The following is a 14,792-nucleotide window of genomic DNA, read 5'->3' as shown; positions in this document are numbered from 1 at the left end:
TACATGGAAATACTTTTAAAACAAATAGGAGGAAATATTTTTTCACTCAACAAATAGTTAAGGTCTGGAACTCTTTGCCAGAGGATGTGGTAACAGTGGTTAGTGTAGCTGGGTTTAAAAAAAGCTTTGGACAAATTCCTGGAGGAAAAGTCCATAGTCTGCTATTGAGACAGACATGGAAAGCAACTGCTTGCCCTGGGATTTGTAGTATGGAGTGTTGCCACGATTTGGGTTTCTGCCAGGTACTTGTGACCTGGATTGCCCACTGTCTGGAAAACAGGATACTGGGCTAGATGGACCATTGGTCTGACCCAGTATGGCTACTCATGTTTTATGTTCTTATCAAGGCGGCTTACAGCATCACATCCATAACATGTCAAGTTGTGGGAGCTCAATTTTTCCTTAAATTTTCTTTCAAGTGTTTGCTTAGATATCCAGGGGGAACAGTTTTATGTTTCTTGAGCCATGTCAGTTAGAAGAACTTCTGAAAGCTAGAGAGGAGAAGCATCGGTAGAGGCTAAAAAAATGACATTCTCCAAGATTACATAGATTATCAACTGACTTCACCCTCTCTCTTAACCAGATGTTAATCTGGCTATAATTCAAGTTTCACTTTTGGATTATTACATTGATACATACTTTTTCTCCTTTATTGACTGTGCATATCTATACATGTTTTCAACAGTTTTAATATATTTTGTCAAAAACGTATTAAACATAATTAAAAAAAAAAATCATCAAGTTTCAAGGTAATACTGATGCAAGAAACAGACCCTGGACTTTATCATCTTAAGAATGATTTTCTGGGATATAGATCATGGGGAACTGAAGTAGTTTAGTAAGTCCAAGGAAGGGGGCTGGAACTCTCAGAGACAACAGACCCAAACTGGAGGTGAGTCTGTAACTTTGACAAGAGTTTGACTGGGTAAGCCTAGAGTTGTCTGTAGCTAGGAAAGGAGGAGGGAACCTGCAACATTTAAAAAAAATCTGTTGCCACCTGTAACTTTCAGAGAAGCCTGTGGCTTAGTTGTGAATTTTAGAAACATCTGGGACCAGGGATATCTGTCACACTTAGGGAGCTCTGTGGCCTCTAAAAATATGTCTTCATGATTGGGGTCTGTGACTGGAGAGGCCTTTGTCTTTTTTTTTTTTAGAAGTCTGTGTTCGCAGCAGCCTTGGATGCAGAGGGGGGCGATATTTCACAAAAGCATGGTACTGCTGTGTAGTGAAGACTCCCCTCTTCCATCTCACCCCACACTCCTGCCATCTCAGGATCCTGCTTCCTGTTCTTGTCCTAGTGCTTCCAGCAGCAACCCCATGGGCGTCCGCTTCAGCCCAATGTTTGTCAGCCTATTCTCAATCTTGTTCCTCAGATTCCGCAGGCGTAGGGAAGCATGGATAATGATCACTGTGGACACAGAGATGCATATCAGTCAATCAAATTATCTCCTTAAAACATTATCTCCCATGCTATCACTTTTGATGATGCTCATGTATGTCTCTAACCATAATTTATGAAATCTGGCTCTTATCTGCCTCAATTCACTAGTTATGTCGCTTTTGAGCTCATTTTCAAAGCACTTAAGACTTACAAGTTCCATAGGTTACAATATAACTTTGTAAATCTAAGTGCTTTGAAAATATGCCTCTAGCAGGCTCATTTTCAAAAGAGATGGACGTCCAAATTGGTATAATCGAAACCTGATTTTGGACATATCCAACTGCAGTCTGACGCAAGGACGTCCAAATTTCAAGGGGGCGTATTGGAGGTGTGGTGAAGGCGGGGCTTGAGAGTGCCTAAGACTTGGAAGTCTTTGAGCCATAATCGAAAAAAGCAAGGTCGTCCTACAGTAAAACATGAACGTTTTCATCCGGACATGCTTTTTTTATGAATAAGGCACAAAAAGGTGCCCGAATGAGGGAATCAGGGATGACCTCCCGTTACTCCCCCAGTGGTCACTAACCCCCTCCCACCCTCAAAAAACATCTTTAAAAATATTTCGTGCCAGCCTCAGATGTCATTCTCAGGTCCATGACAGCGCATGCAGGTCCCTGGAGCAGTTTTAGTGGATACCGCAGTGCACTTCAGACAGGCGGACCCAGGCCCATACCCCCCCACCTGTTACATTTGTGAAGGAAACAGTGAGCCCTCCAAAACCCACCAGAAACCCACTGTACCCACATATAGGTGCCCCCCTTCATCCATAAGGGCTATAGTAGTGGTGTACAGTTGTGGGTTTTTTTTTTTTTTGGGGGGGGGGGTTGGAGGGGGCTCAGCACACAAGGTAAGGGAGCTATGTAGCTGGGAGCATTTTATTAAGTCCACTGAAGTGCCCCTAGGGTGCATGGTTGGTGTCCTGGCAGGTCAGGGGGACCAGTGCACTAGAAATGCTGGCTCCTCCCACATCCAAATGGCTTGCATTTGGACGTTTTTGAGATGGATGTCTTTGGTTTCGAAAATCGCCGAAACTCAAAGACGTCCATGTCTAGGGACGTCCAAATTCAAGGATGTCCTTGGTATTTTCGAAACAAAATATGAACATCCATCTTTTTTCGAAAATACGTTTTTTCCTGCTCCCGGATTTTGACATTTTACAAAGACGTCCAAATCCAAACATAGACGTTTCTTTCGAAAATGCCCCTCTAAGTCACTCAGAGGCCCTTTTACTAAGTCGCGTAAGCATCTACGCACACCCAACACATGCCAAAATGGAGTTACCGCACAGCTCTTGCGGTAATTTCATTTTTGGCATGCGTCCGAAATGTGCGGCAGAAAAATCATTTTTATTTTTGGACACGTGCATTTGGCACGCATAGGTCATTACCACCTAGTTACCGTGTGAGACTTTACTGCTAGGTCAATGGCTGGCGGTAAGGTCGCAGACCCAAAATGGACTAGAGGCAATTCTGATTTTGCCGCACGTCCATGTTCGGCAAAAAATTTAAAAAAGTTCTTTTTTACAGGTGCACTGAAAAATGGATTGGGGTGTGCCCAAAACCCATGCCTACACTACTGCAAGTCATTTTTCAGTACACCTTAGTAAAAGGACCTCTCAGCTTTGCAGAATGGGAATGGATGAGGAAGCTCAGTGTTCTGTGCTACCTTTAGTCCTCCTCCGATACTAGAAGCCCACGTAGCAATGATCCTGAAGGAGGGCAATGATGTATACACATAAGGCTGTAAGTCCAATCTTTCACTTAAAAGGCAGCAGCTAAAAACTTAGTTTCTCTCTTAATATATGTTCAGAAGCTCCCTCCCTCAGTACAAAGCTGTGGCCTGTGAGGTCAAGGATATCAAGAAGCTGGTATTATATACTCACAAAGGAAAGGAAAGATGTACACTAACAGGAGAACAACTTTGCTCCCAGCAAGATACAAGATCAAGAAGCTGGTGAGAAGGATACCAAGGAGGCAGTAGGTCGGGTGCTTCCGACGGAAGCGTCGCACTAGAGCCTGAGTCTCTGCTGCCCACACAAAGGCCAAGAAGGTGAAAAAAAGCACAAAGACACAGAGGAGCATCTTCAGGGGCCGGAAATACCTGGAAGGGATGAGAAGCGAGAGAACAATGTTTGAAAAAGATGTAATGACAAGGTGAGATGTTCCCCCACCCCTTCTTCATGTACCCTCTTTCCCTAAGGAAACCACGGGCAGCAGCAAGGAAAGGAACTAACAAGTGACCTTGGGCGACCCAAAGAGACTGATCCAAACACAGTTATATACATGAACTTGCAGTCCCTGCTTTTCATAGGAAAACCAGGACAACATCTCCGTACGTGCAGTAGTGGAACCCCTGGGCCCCCTGGTTTGGCTGGAGGGGGTCCCTAACCCCCGTCAGCTGAAGCGTTGGTCTGTCCCACATTTTGCTTCTCCTGTTTTCAGTGGCGCCATGCATGCTCTCGTTTCAATGAAACTGACGAGCGTGCAGTGCGTGCTGAAACCAGGAAAGGCAATACGAGACCAGCGCTGGACAGACCAACGCTTCAGCTGGCGGGGGTTGGGGACCCCCACCAGCCAAGGTACTTTCATAGCGGCGGGGGGTGGGAGAAGCAGGGGAGGCAGGCTAAAATGTGCCCCCCACCTTTGGCTCTGGCCCTCCATCCCGTCAAGGTCTGGCTATACCCCTGAGTGGGACAGTAAGCAGATAGTAAAACAGGCCTGGATCAGACTCTGAATGAAGATGAGTCAATAGGTGAGTTGGTCTTTTCACCCTAGGGCAGTGGTTCCAAAACCTGGTCCTGGAGGCATCCCAGCTAATCAGGTTTTCAAGATATCCACAATGAATATTCATGAGAGAGATTTGCATACAGTGGAGGCAGTGCATGCAAATCTCTCTCATTAATATTCATTGCGGATATCCTTAAAATCTGATTGGTTGGGGTGCCTCCAGGACCAGGTTTGGGAACCACTGGGCACAGGTCATCCAGTAGGGGGCACCTGAGTAGCCTAGTGAGCTAGGCTCATCTGGCTAGGAGCCAGTGGACAGATTTTGTGGGTCAAAAATCTGACAGAGTGAGTAAAAGGAGCCTCATTCTGACTGGTTCTCAAAGTGGGGGAAGAGAATCAGGACTGAACCCCCAGATTTGGAGGTCAGGAACAGTTTCCCAGAAGGGGGAAAACATTTGCTCAAGATTCTTGAAGCTCCACTCAGCAGAATAATTATGAAGAATTAGAAAAAGTAAGTATGGGATCCCACTTTTAGGGCCCGTGGTTTACATGAGCACTAAATTGTAGTGTTGTATTATATACATAGTTTGACTAGTGGAATTATTTCCCATTTTGTGTCTCCCTACAAGGATCCTGTAGGTAATAGTGCATTTCAGCGAAGTTTCAGGAAAGAAAAACAAAGGGTTGCACACAAATGGAAATCATGATTTTTAATATTTGACAATGTGGTATATTCTTTTCCCTGATACTTTACCCAGAATTTGATCTTATAATACATTGAAGGGATGCATCTATATCAGTGGCTATATGGAGGAAGCTTTTTACGTTTGTGTTCCAGGTTTGGAAATTAAGATTTATGTGCTCAATACTGAGATTGGTAACTAAGACCATTTTTTGTAAAAGACCTCCCCAAATAGCTATTAATAATAGAAGAGAAAAACTTGTATTAAATTGAATGATATACATGATTTGTGTTTGACATGCTGCTACGGGACCAAAGAAAAGGTTCTTGTTTTACTGAGGAACACGAAGCCTAACAACTGTTGCCCTTATATGGGAGAACTGATTACAGTTCCTTGGAGTGAAAAGTAATTTCTTTCTTTATTTCTTTGGGCCTGTTTGCATTTGTTGCTGAACTGTCAGCCGACCTTTGACACTTATTATCAGAATGACAACCTGAATGTGTAACAGATTTTAAACAATCTGTTTTTGAGATTTTTTATAAGGACATCCAGAGCCACTATGGAGATCTTGTAACTGCATGGGCCAAGCTGTGGAGCAGGCAGAACCCAATTGCAGGGGGGGGGGGGGGGGGGGGATGAATGAGAGTGAAACAGTTTTTCCCTTTAAGCTCAGACTTTGCATTGAAAAAGAAAAAGAAAAATGTGTAGTGACCCACCCATACGAGACCACAATGAGTTTTTGCTCATTTTTTTAAATTGAGGGCCAGATGCACTAAACTTAACGAGCCAGCAACGTGGTTTTTAAACTGGTTCTAGCCAGTTTAGTGAGCATGTAGTAAACCGGGACAAAGGGTTCTCCGAGCCATTTTCCTGTCACGGTAGCAGCTAACGAAAATGGAATGCAAATGAGCTAGTTACTATTATAATGTGAACGCGATGCAATGCACTACCGTTTCCGACCCCATGCACAAAAGCAGTCCCTACCTTTACTGTGGAAATTTTAACGGGAGGTGTGGACCTGCCGGTTCTTCATTATCACAAGTAGGAGAAGGGGAGAAACAAGGCAGGGAAGAGGGAGCACAAAAAAAAAAAAGTATGCCAGCTTACACGCACCTTCTTTGCGTGTATGAAAGCCGTACCATATATTTCTTTTCCAAATTACATTTTACTGGCAAGAAATTAGGGGGAGGGCGGGGCAGTATCGAAATGTAAAGCATAAAAGTAATGATGACTTACCAAAAATGCAAGAAAGACAAGGGTCCATCAAAGAAACAGCGTCTGTGGGAAACAGGCTTGGTTCCCCTGCTGCTTCCTTCTATTAGCCGGCTGACATTCTAGAACACCCATTTCCCTGAAGATGGACTCTCATTAGCTGGCTGCTGTCCCAACTCCTCCTCTTTCCTGATGACATCACTTTAGAGTTGTGAACTGATTGGATCCAAACTTCCTGGTGTCCCCTTCCACAGAGGGGCTAAACCAATTGGACAGCATCAGCCTGGGATGTCCCGCCCACTCATTACTGGAGGGGGACACCAGGAAGTTCAGATCCAATCAGTTCACAGCTCTAAAGTGATGTCATCAGGGATGTCCTACAGGGAGGAGAAGTTGGGACAGCAGCCAGCCAATGAGAGTCCATCTGCAGGGAGATGGGCGTTCTAGGATGTCAGCCAGCCAATAGAAGGAAGCAGTAGGAACAGCTGGGGGTGGAACCAAGCCCTGATGCTGCTGATTCCTCACGGAAGAGCGGACAGCAGAAGAGAGGTTTTTCTCACTTTTTCCTAGCAGTGGGAGGCAGGGAGCGGCAATACAGGTATGCCCATCAGAAAATAAGTGCTTTTGTGGTTGCCAAGAAAAAAAAAGGGTAAAGCTACTGCTATCATACACGCAGCTTGTCTGCGTGTATGAGAGCCGTCTGTAGCATGCGCAGAGCAGCCACACATAGCGATTGACTGTTCTGCGTATGCTCAGCTCACCGACTTGCTTCCCCCATATCGCATGCAAATGAGCTGGGTCGAAAAAGCAATGAGCATCTCATTCGCATGCAATTTTCTTTGTGAATCCCTCTGTGTTTCTAAATCGGTAAATTTTTACTGATTTGGAAACGCTGACTGATCCTTAATGGGACCTTTCTGCATCTGGCTCAGAGATCCTTTAGCTGTGTAAGAACAAAAAAAAGACACATAAACCATTAAATGAGATTGTAGGACTGAATCAATAGAGATCTCAACTTAGTGGAATTTTTGCCCTAAAGAAGGCAAATAATTTATCTTATCTCTGTCCTTTTTCTAAGAACACAATAGTGATACTGTTTTGGAGTCTGCAGTTTGTTTATCATGTATGCCTCTGCATTATATGCAGAGATTATCCACAACACGCCTTCCTTTTACTTTCAAATAATGGCTCTTTAACTCCACCAGAGGGAGTTCAGAGGTATATTGATCTGTGCTTTTACAGATATGTTGTGCTGTGTTTCTATTGACTTGTGGGTTTTAATTATCCAGCTTTCACTGACACACAAATGACTTTTAACTTTGACTAGGCTGAATTCAGGTACCTTGTGTTTGATGATTCAGGTCTGTCACGACTGTGAATGATGTAATCAGTGCTTACTTGAAAGGACAACTTAGTTTTATTTTGTCATTGGAAAAGAACAGAGATAACTTATTAATAGACTTCTATACTGGAGGTCTAAAGAACAAAGTTAATTTCTGCTTTTACCTTGTTGAAAATAGTCCCCTGAGAGTTTGAATTCTTTGACAAGTAAGAGGCTATGGTGAATTTTATGACGTATAAACAAACTGAATTCTGAGTATAATACCATTGCAAAGGCTGAATGGGTATGTGAATTATTAACAACTAGTAAAAAAGGCCCGTTTCTGAGACAAATGAAACGGGCGCTAGCAAGGTTTTCCTCGGAGTGTGTATGTTTGGGAGAGTGTATGTGAGAGTGACTGTTTGAGAGTCAGAGTGAAAGTGTGAGTGTGTGAGAGAGAGTGAGTCTGGGTGTGAGAATGAGAGTGTGTGCAAGTGTGTATGTGAGACACAGTGTGATAGAGAGTGTGTGTGTGTGGCCATCCATGCTCCTCTGTCCCCTGCCCCCTCCATTCATCCCTTTCCAGCATTTCCCCTCTTTGCCTGAGGCCTGCCCTGCAATCCATATCCATCCATGCCCATCTGTCCCCTCCATTCATCCCTATCCAGCAATTCCCCTTTCCCTGAGCCCTGCCGTCCCAATCCATGGCCATCCATGTTACTCTGTCACCTGCCCCCTCCATTCATCCCTATCCAGCATTTGCCCTCTCTGCCTGAGGCCTGCCCTGCAATCCATGCTCCTCTGTCCCCTGCCCCCTGCATTCATCCCTTTCCAGCATTTCCCCTCTCTGCCTGAGGCCTGTCCTGCAATCCACATCCATCCATGGCCATCTGTCCCCTTCATTCATCCCTATCCAGCAATTCCCCTTTCCCTGAGCCCTGCCCTCCCAATCCATGGCCATCCATGTTACTCTGTCCCCTGCCCCCTCCATTCATCCCTTTCCAGCATTTCCCCTCTGTGCCTGAGGCCTGCCCTGCAATCCATATCCATCCACGCCCATCTGTCCCCTCCATTCATCCGTATCCAGCAATTTCCCTTTCCCTGAGCCCTGCCGTCCCAATCCATGGCCATCCATGTTACTCTGTCACCTGCCCCCTCCATTCATCCCTATCCAGCATTTCCCCTCTCTGCCTGAGGCCTGCCCTGCAATCCATGCTCCTCTGTCCCCTGCCCCCTCCATTCATCCCTTTCCAGCATTTCCCCTCTCTGGCTGAGGCCTGTCCTGCAATCCATATCCATCCATGCCCATCTGTCCCCTTCATTCATCCCTATCCAGCAATTCCCCTTTCCCTGAGCCCTGCAATCCATATCCATCCATGCCCATCTGTCCCCTTCATTCATCCCTATCCAGCAATTCCCCTTTCCCTGAGCCCTGCCCTCCCAATCCATGGCCATCCATGTTACTCTGTCCCCTGCCCCCTCCATTCATCCCTTTCCAGCATTTCCCCTCTCTGCCTGAGGCCTGCCCTGCAATCCATATCCATCCATGCCCATCTGTCCCCTCCATTCATCCCTATCCAGCAATTCCCCTTTCCCTGAGCCCTGCCGTCCCAATCCATGGCCATCCATGTTACTCTGTCACCTGCCCCCTCCATTCATCCCTATCCAGCATTTCCCCTCTCTGCCTGAGGCCTGCCCTGCAATCCATGCTCCTCTGTCCCCTGCCGCCTCCATTCATCCTTTTCCAGCAAGTCCCCTCTCTCCCTTCCATGACCCCCCCCTCGCATCCATGCTCCTCTCTCTCCCATGTCCCAGCCTGGCCCGCCCTCTTCTTCTCCCCCCCTTCGCATCCATGCATCCGTTTTTTTTTTTCTTCTTTTAAAATTTACCTCCGTGGCGGTTCCGACAGCGAAGCGTCAGGGAAGGAGGCGGCGCTCCCGACGTCTAGGTTTCCCTTCGCTGTGTTCCGCCTTCTTTTGACGTCATCCTTGACGTCAGAAGAAGGCGGAACACAGCGAAGGGAAGGCTAGACGTCGAGAGCGCCGCCTCCTTCCCTGACGCTTCGCTGCCGAGCGATGCGATTGGTTGAGTGTCATTGCTCCGCCCTCGACGTCATCACGTTTGACGCGTGGGCGGGGCAGACACAATGCGATCTCACTCCCTTCACTTTTGGCTAAAAGAGGCTTCATAGAACGTTGGAGGTGCGTTTTATATAGAGAGATTATATAGCAAATGCAGAAGCTCCTTATGCTGGTTCAGCAGCTAAAGGCTACTGCCTCATGGGTCAATGATCAGAAGCAAACACGGATGTTAGAGGCCAATAGCGCTGTAGTAGCGCTCGTGTTTGCTTCCGCCCAATGATCAGAGCCGGTGAGCGCATGTAATAACACGCTCGCTGGCTCTGATCGCTAATTGCATGAATTTAAAGGTCTCCCACATTCCTCCCTCATGATCAGTGGACAGCTCACCAAACAAGGGCACTGCTTCCGCTGCAAACCCTATTTCAGCTTGGAGCTGGTGTTAGGGTTTGCCAGTGAGGGAGGAATGGGGAAGACCCACTGAAGAGGTTTGACAGGTCCGGGATTTTCTCCTGGATCTGTCAAACCCTCTCAACACAAGACCACTGGACCTCCAGGCCCCCCACCCCCAAAACACAAAAACCCTGGTGGTGCAGTGGAATCGCTAGCTTCCCTCTTTCCCCCTCCCCATTTAACAAAAACGCCCTGGTGATCCAGTGGGACCACTATCTAGCTAGTTAAGTAGCTTGCCCTCCCTCTCCCCCCCCCCCCCCCCCCCCCCCCCCCGTGGCCTACCTCTTCGTAGTAGTAGTTGGAGGATGGTGGGACTAGCACTCCCTCTCCATCCTTTTTTGGGCCCCTTCCCAAAATAGGGGGATGATGGGTGATTGAAGATTCATACAATAAATTGATTCATATATTTTGATATAGAACCCCCACATTTTTAGGACTTCTTCTGTTTTTGAAAATGGAGTTTATCCAGCTATCCACATGTTAGAAATTAGTATATTGTTTAGAATGTTATGTGATTATTTTCAGGATGAGTAATGGGAAAAAAGCTAATGCTACACTCTAGCCCTTCCTGGGGAGTTATAATAGGGCTTTCTAGTGATAAGGGCATTTTTTCTTTATAGGTAAACATGTAGTGCAAACTTTTGGCATAAAGAATCAATTTCATGCCTTGTATCTATCTGTTAGAGTCAGAGAAAACAGAAAGAACAAATGGAACACTATAACTAATATTATTTCAAAGAACACAAAAATTAGAGGACAGTCAACGAAGTGACAAAAAATAGTAAAAGCAGTTAATGTATCTAGGAAAAAGGCTTGGATACATTCCTAGAGGAAAAGTCCATAAACCTTTATTAAGGAAGTCCTGGGAAAGCCACTGCTTATAAGTAGTATAGAATCCTGCTATAAGTAGTATAGAATCCTGCTGTGGAGAAGTAGCTTAAAGGTTAAAACAGCAGGCTTTGACCCTAACAACTTGGGTTCCATTCCCACTGCAGCTCCTTGTGACCTTGGCCAAGTCCCTTAACCCTCCATTGGCCCAGGTATAGAAACTTAGATTGTGAACCCTCTAGGGACAGAGAAAGTACCTGCATATAATGTGTACATCTAGTAGTGCTATAGAAGTAATGAGTAGTAGGTGTACTTCTTGGGACTCTGCCAGGAATTTGTGGCCTGGACTGGCTACTTGTTGGGCTAGCTGGAACCTACAGTTAAGGGACTCCCGCCTTATCAGCGATTCTGCTGATAGCAGCATCTAAGAAAATAAAGGGCTGTGTCAGTCCAGCCAACGTGTCTTGAGCTCTGCTGCTGCAGATCTGGTGCAAGAGTGCCTTTCTGTAGGCAGCGCTAGCCTCCTTCTCAGGACACACCATACAGCTTAAATATCTCTTTAAAAGTGCACTCTTCTGTGTCAGCCCTTGCTTACCGGAGGGCTTTCTTGAGCTGCTACTTAACATGTCTGTATTTTATAAAGGTGCAGCATCCATGGGATTCCCGCCAATCAAAAATAACCTCTGTAATCCGTGTACAGAAAGCCTTGGGATTAAAAGCTGTGGCGGCAATCAAAACAGTTTGAAAAATGAAAGCTACACAGGCTTTCAGACACACAGCTTATAAGCGTTTGAGCATGCGTACAGCAGCCACGCTTAGCGTGTGGCTGCTGTATGCATGCGCAGGCTTCAGCTGCTTGTTGTTTTTGCGAGCAGCTCATTTGCATATGATTTCCTTTGAGAATCACTCGTTATTTGCACCTCAGTGGAAATAGCAAACGGTTCTTTTGGGGGACTTTTGTGCCTCGGGCCCTCAGTAGGACAATTCTTATGTTATGTTACCTTATCTTATGTGCAAGTGGATATTCTATTGAACTATGTTGCCCCTGCTACCTTCAGTATATAAAATCAAAGCTATCCCATCTACAAGTACTAGGAGAAAGGATATAAAGAGCTGGACTTTTCTCTGAGGACTTGGAGTTTGGAGCACCAGAGATTGCATATAATTGCCATTGTTGCATTTGCCCTGTGTCTACCACTGCCACATTGTTCTTATTTCCCTGAAGAGACTGTAAGTAAACAGCTGGTTCAGAACAAAAGCCTTGGAGTTGCTTTTCTTACTGGGGGGGGCAAATGCACAAAGCCTTGTGGTACAGTCTTCACTCTAAATTAGCACCACAAGAATGCTGCTGCATGTTCTAATCAATGAGCAGAGAAATACTTTCCTGTCAGTGCCTGAGCGGTGATTTGGTCAGGCACTGACAATTAGGGTTGACATTTTAAAAAACCAACAAAACAAAACAAAACCTCACACACAAGAATGCCGCAGCATGCAGTAGCCCCTCTCCCATGTTCTGACAAGCATCCCCCAACTCGACACCTCTTCCTGCCCTCCCAAAACACATCCCTGGTGTCTAGTAGCACCTACCTTGCCCCCACATATATGATCCCCCTCCTCCTAATGTTAACAAAATGACCTGGTGGTCTAGTGGCCTCCTAGCCCCCAACAAATTCCCTGGTAGTCTAGTAGTCCCCTCTCTCCGCCCCTTAGTCCCCCCAATAATCCTTGATAGTCTAACAGGACCCCCCCCCCCCAAACATCATGACCCCAAACCTAGTTTCCCGACTCCATACCTCAAGTAAGGCAGGAGCGATGCCTACTCATTCCTGCCTCTGGCGCCATCATCTTCAAAATGTCGGCACCCTTGCCTGCGTGGTGCATCCCAATATGCACTGTGCAGGGCAGAGTACTGCCATTTTGAAGATTATGGCATTGGAAGCAGCAGCAAGTGGATATCGACCCTGCCTCGTTTGAAGAATGGGGTCAGGGGGGCTAGGTGTGGGGTCCTGCTAGACTACCAGGGATTTTTTTTTTGGGGGGGGGGGGGGACGACTATTACACACCAGGGAATATATTTTTTTTAATATTAGGGAAAGGGGGTGGGGTCCGGTCAGGAAGGAGGCCATTAGACCACTTAAGAAACTTTTTTATTTTTTTTTAAATATCCAGGGGAGGGAGGGAGGTCTGACGGTTGCAAAGCAATCGGAAAGGAGAGGGGGCCACGGGCCACTAGACTATCAGGGAATTTGTAAGGGGGGGGGAAGAGTAGGGTTGGAGAGGGAGGCTGTTAGGGTCCAGTGCCAGAAGCAGTAAAGGGCAGGGTGGTCAGGTTGAAGGGAAAGAGCCATAAACCCACTCCTCTCAGCCAACTCTTCTACACTGCCCCAGACCTGGCAAAAGGTTTCCTGCATGTTAGAAACTTTTATTTTTTTTAGCATGGCCGAGGAATATCTAATGACAACATTAACATATATTTTAATGTGGTCTCCAGTAAAGGTTTGACAAAGGAAACAGAAGAACAGGAACCCTCGTTTTACTACTTTGTTGCAAGTTCGTGACAGTTCTTTGTTAAGAGATACCTTTTATTGCACAAGGTGTTTTATTATTTGCTGTTTTATTTCAAGAGCTAGTGTGAAGAAACATCCAGACAGAAGGCTCCTGAGGCAGGCCTTTGCGGACGAAACATGGCCCGTGTTGAGTCATTGGATGTTTTAATAAACATTTTATACTTTGGACACTAGCTCCCTCTCTTGGTCACCTCTGGTAAAGGTTTCCACACAAATTAATAGCCTCATTTAGGGTTACCATATTTGCGGACACAAAAAATAAAACTGGTTGCTACCATTGCTAAAGAAATATTTAATCGTAACCTTTGTTAATGAACACACATCAAACAGTGACTTGCTTACAGTACAGCAATAGACAATCGACTTTTCAAAAACTTCAGGATGAGTCTGACCGAGTCTGAGCCCAAGCTTATCAGAAGAGCGTATATCCCTCAACAACTTTGACTGGCTTCTGAGATACATGTGAAAGTTTTTGCATGACATATGCTTAAAGTTGTACTGCACAAACAAAATTCCTTTGACAGATTCAACCAGCACAGGGAAAAAAAAAGGAGGGCATCAGCAATGCCTTTCTCTCTCTTTAGCACCCCGGTTGACTAATAGGCCACAGATGGTTTCTCTCATGTGGATAGGTGTGTGTTGGTTATAGGCACATAAAAGAAAAAGAGAACATTTCCCTAAAAATTAAAAATCATGCAGGACATATCTGAAGAAGTCCAAAAAGAGGACATGTCCTCTTAAAAGAGGGCATATGGTAACTCTAGTCTCATTTGAAATCACTGGACCATTGCTCGGACAATAAAGTCTGCAGTAAAACTGGGTTAAAGCTGCAGCAGTGCTTTGTGCATTGGCCCATGAGAGAGCGGAAAGTGGTCATGCCTACCAGAGGATTCTGTCCTAGTCCTGGTTCCAACAAATAATTACTATGTGCAGGGGTTCCTCTGATTTCAGGTATACACTAGGCAAGTGTACTAGGTGATTACACTAACCCTTCAGTTGTAAGATTTCTGCTCCGAGTGGGTAAAATGATTGATTTAAATCTTAAATACAAAATCCCAAATCAAAAGGAGACCTGCTCCCCACCCCTCCCAAATCAGGGAGACCTGCTGCCCTCCCCCTCTCTTAGCCCCGCCCCTTCAGGGAGACCTGTTCCACTTACCCCCCTATCAGGAGTTGCCCCAGTAGCAGTACGCCGTAGTTCGTCTGGTAATAGAGGAGATTGTTGATCACACGATTGTTCCAACGCTGCATGTCCCCAATCATGGGAGGAGAGAAGCGAGCCGAGTTCAGCAGAAACTCATCCAGTGAGCGCAAGGGGGGCAGCTGCACATCCATCTTCGGGCGTTGGATCACAAAAGGACGTTGGAAATGACGGAAAAAAGAATAATTACATTTTTGTTGATTTTCTTTAAAAACTACAAGTTCCGGTCAGCAGCACGGGACGTGCGTTATGCGTTTTATGGATTTAGAACGCACTGAGCAAGCC

The 14,792-nt window shown here is 45.8% G+C and overlaps 1 protein-coding gene across 1 annotated transcript; it reads right to left on the bottom strand.

The window, feature by feature from the left end:
• Nucleotides 1–265: 265 nt before the first annotated feature.
• LOC115463442 (PRA1 family protein 2-like) lies at nucleotides 266–14,738 on the bottom strand. The gene is made up of 3 exons (XM_030193936.1): nucleotides 14,466–14,738; nucleotides 3,321–3,538; nucleotides 266–1,408 (listed from the first exon to the last, which is right to left on the bottom strand). Exons 1-3 carry the CDS (start codon nucleotides 14,639–14,641, stop codon nucleotides 1,269–1,271), a joined length of 534 nt encoding a protein of 177 aa, XP_030049796.1. The 5' UTR covers nucleotides 14,642–14,738; the 3' UTR covers nucleotides 266–1,268.
• Between the last annotated feature and the right edge of the window lie 54 nt (nucleotides 14,739–14,792).

Source organism: Microcaecilia unicolor, chromosome 2, assembly GCF_901765095.1.
Source record: "Microcaecilia unicolor chromosome 2, aMicUni1.1, whole genome shotgun sequence".
Lineage (NCBI taxonomy): Eukaryota > Metazoa > Chordata > Amphibia > Gymnophiona > Siphonopidae > Microcaecilia > Microcaecilia unicolor.
Note: the sequence above shows the minus strand (reverse complement) of the source record. Positions and strands in the feature narration are given on the sequence as shown.

Excerpts from the sequence above, each read along its gene's own strand:
- LOC115463442 (XM_030193936.1), bottom strand. The coding sequence starts at position 14,641 with ATGGATGTGCAGCTGCCCCCCTTGCGCTCACTGGATGAGTTTCTGCTG. Across the intron at positions 3,539-14,465 it reads GGGCAACTCCTGATAGGGGG|GTATTTCCGGCCCCTGAAGA; the intron begins GTAAGTGGAACA and ends CATCCCTTCCAG. Across the intron at positions 1,409-3,320 it reads GTACATCTTTCCTTTCCTTT|TGATCATTATCCATGCTTCC; the intron begins GTGAGTATATAA and ends CTGTGTCCACAG.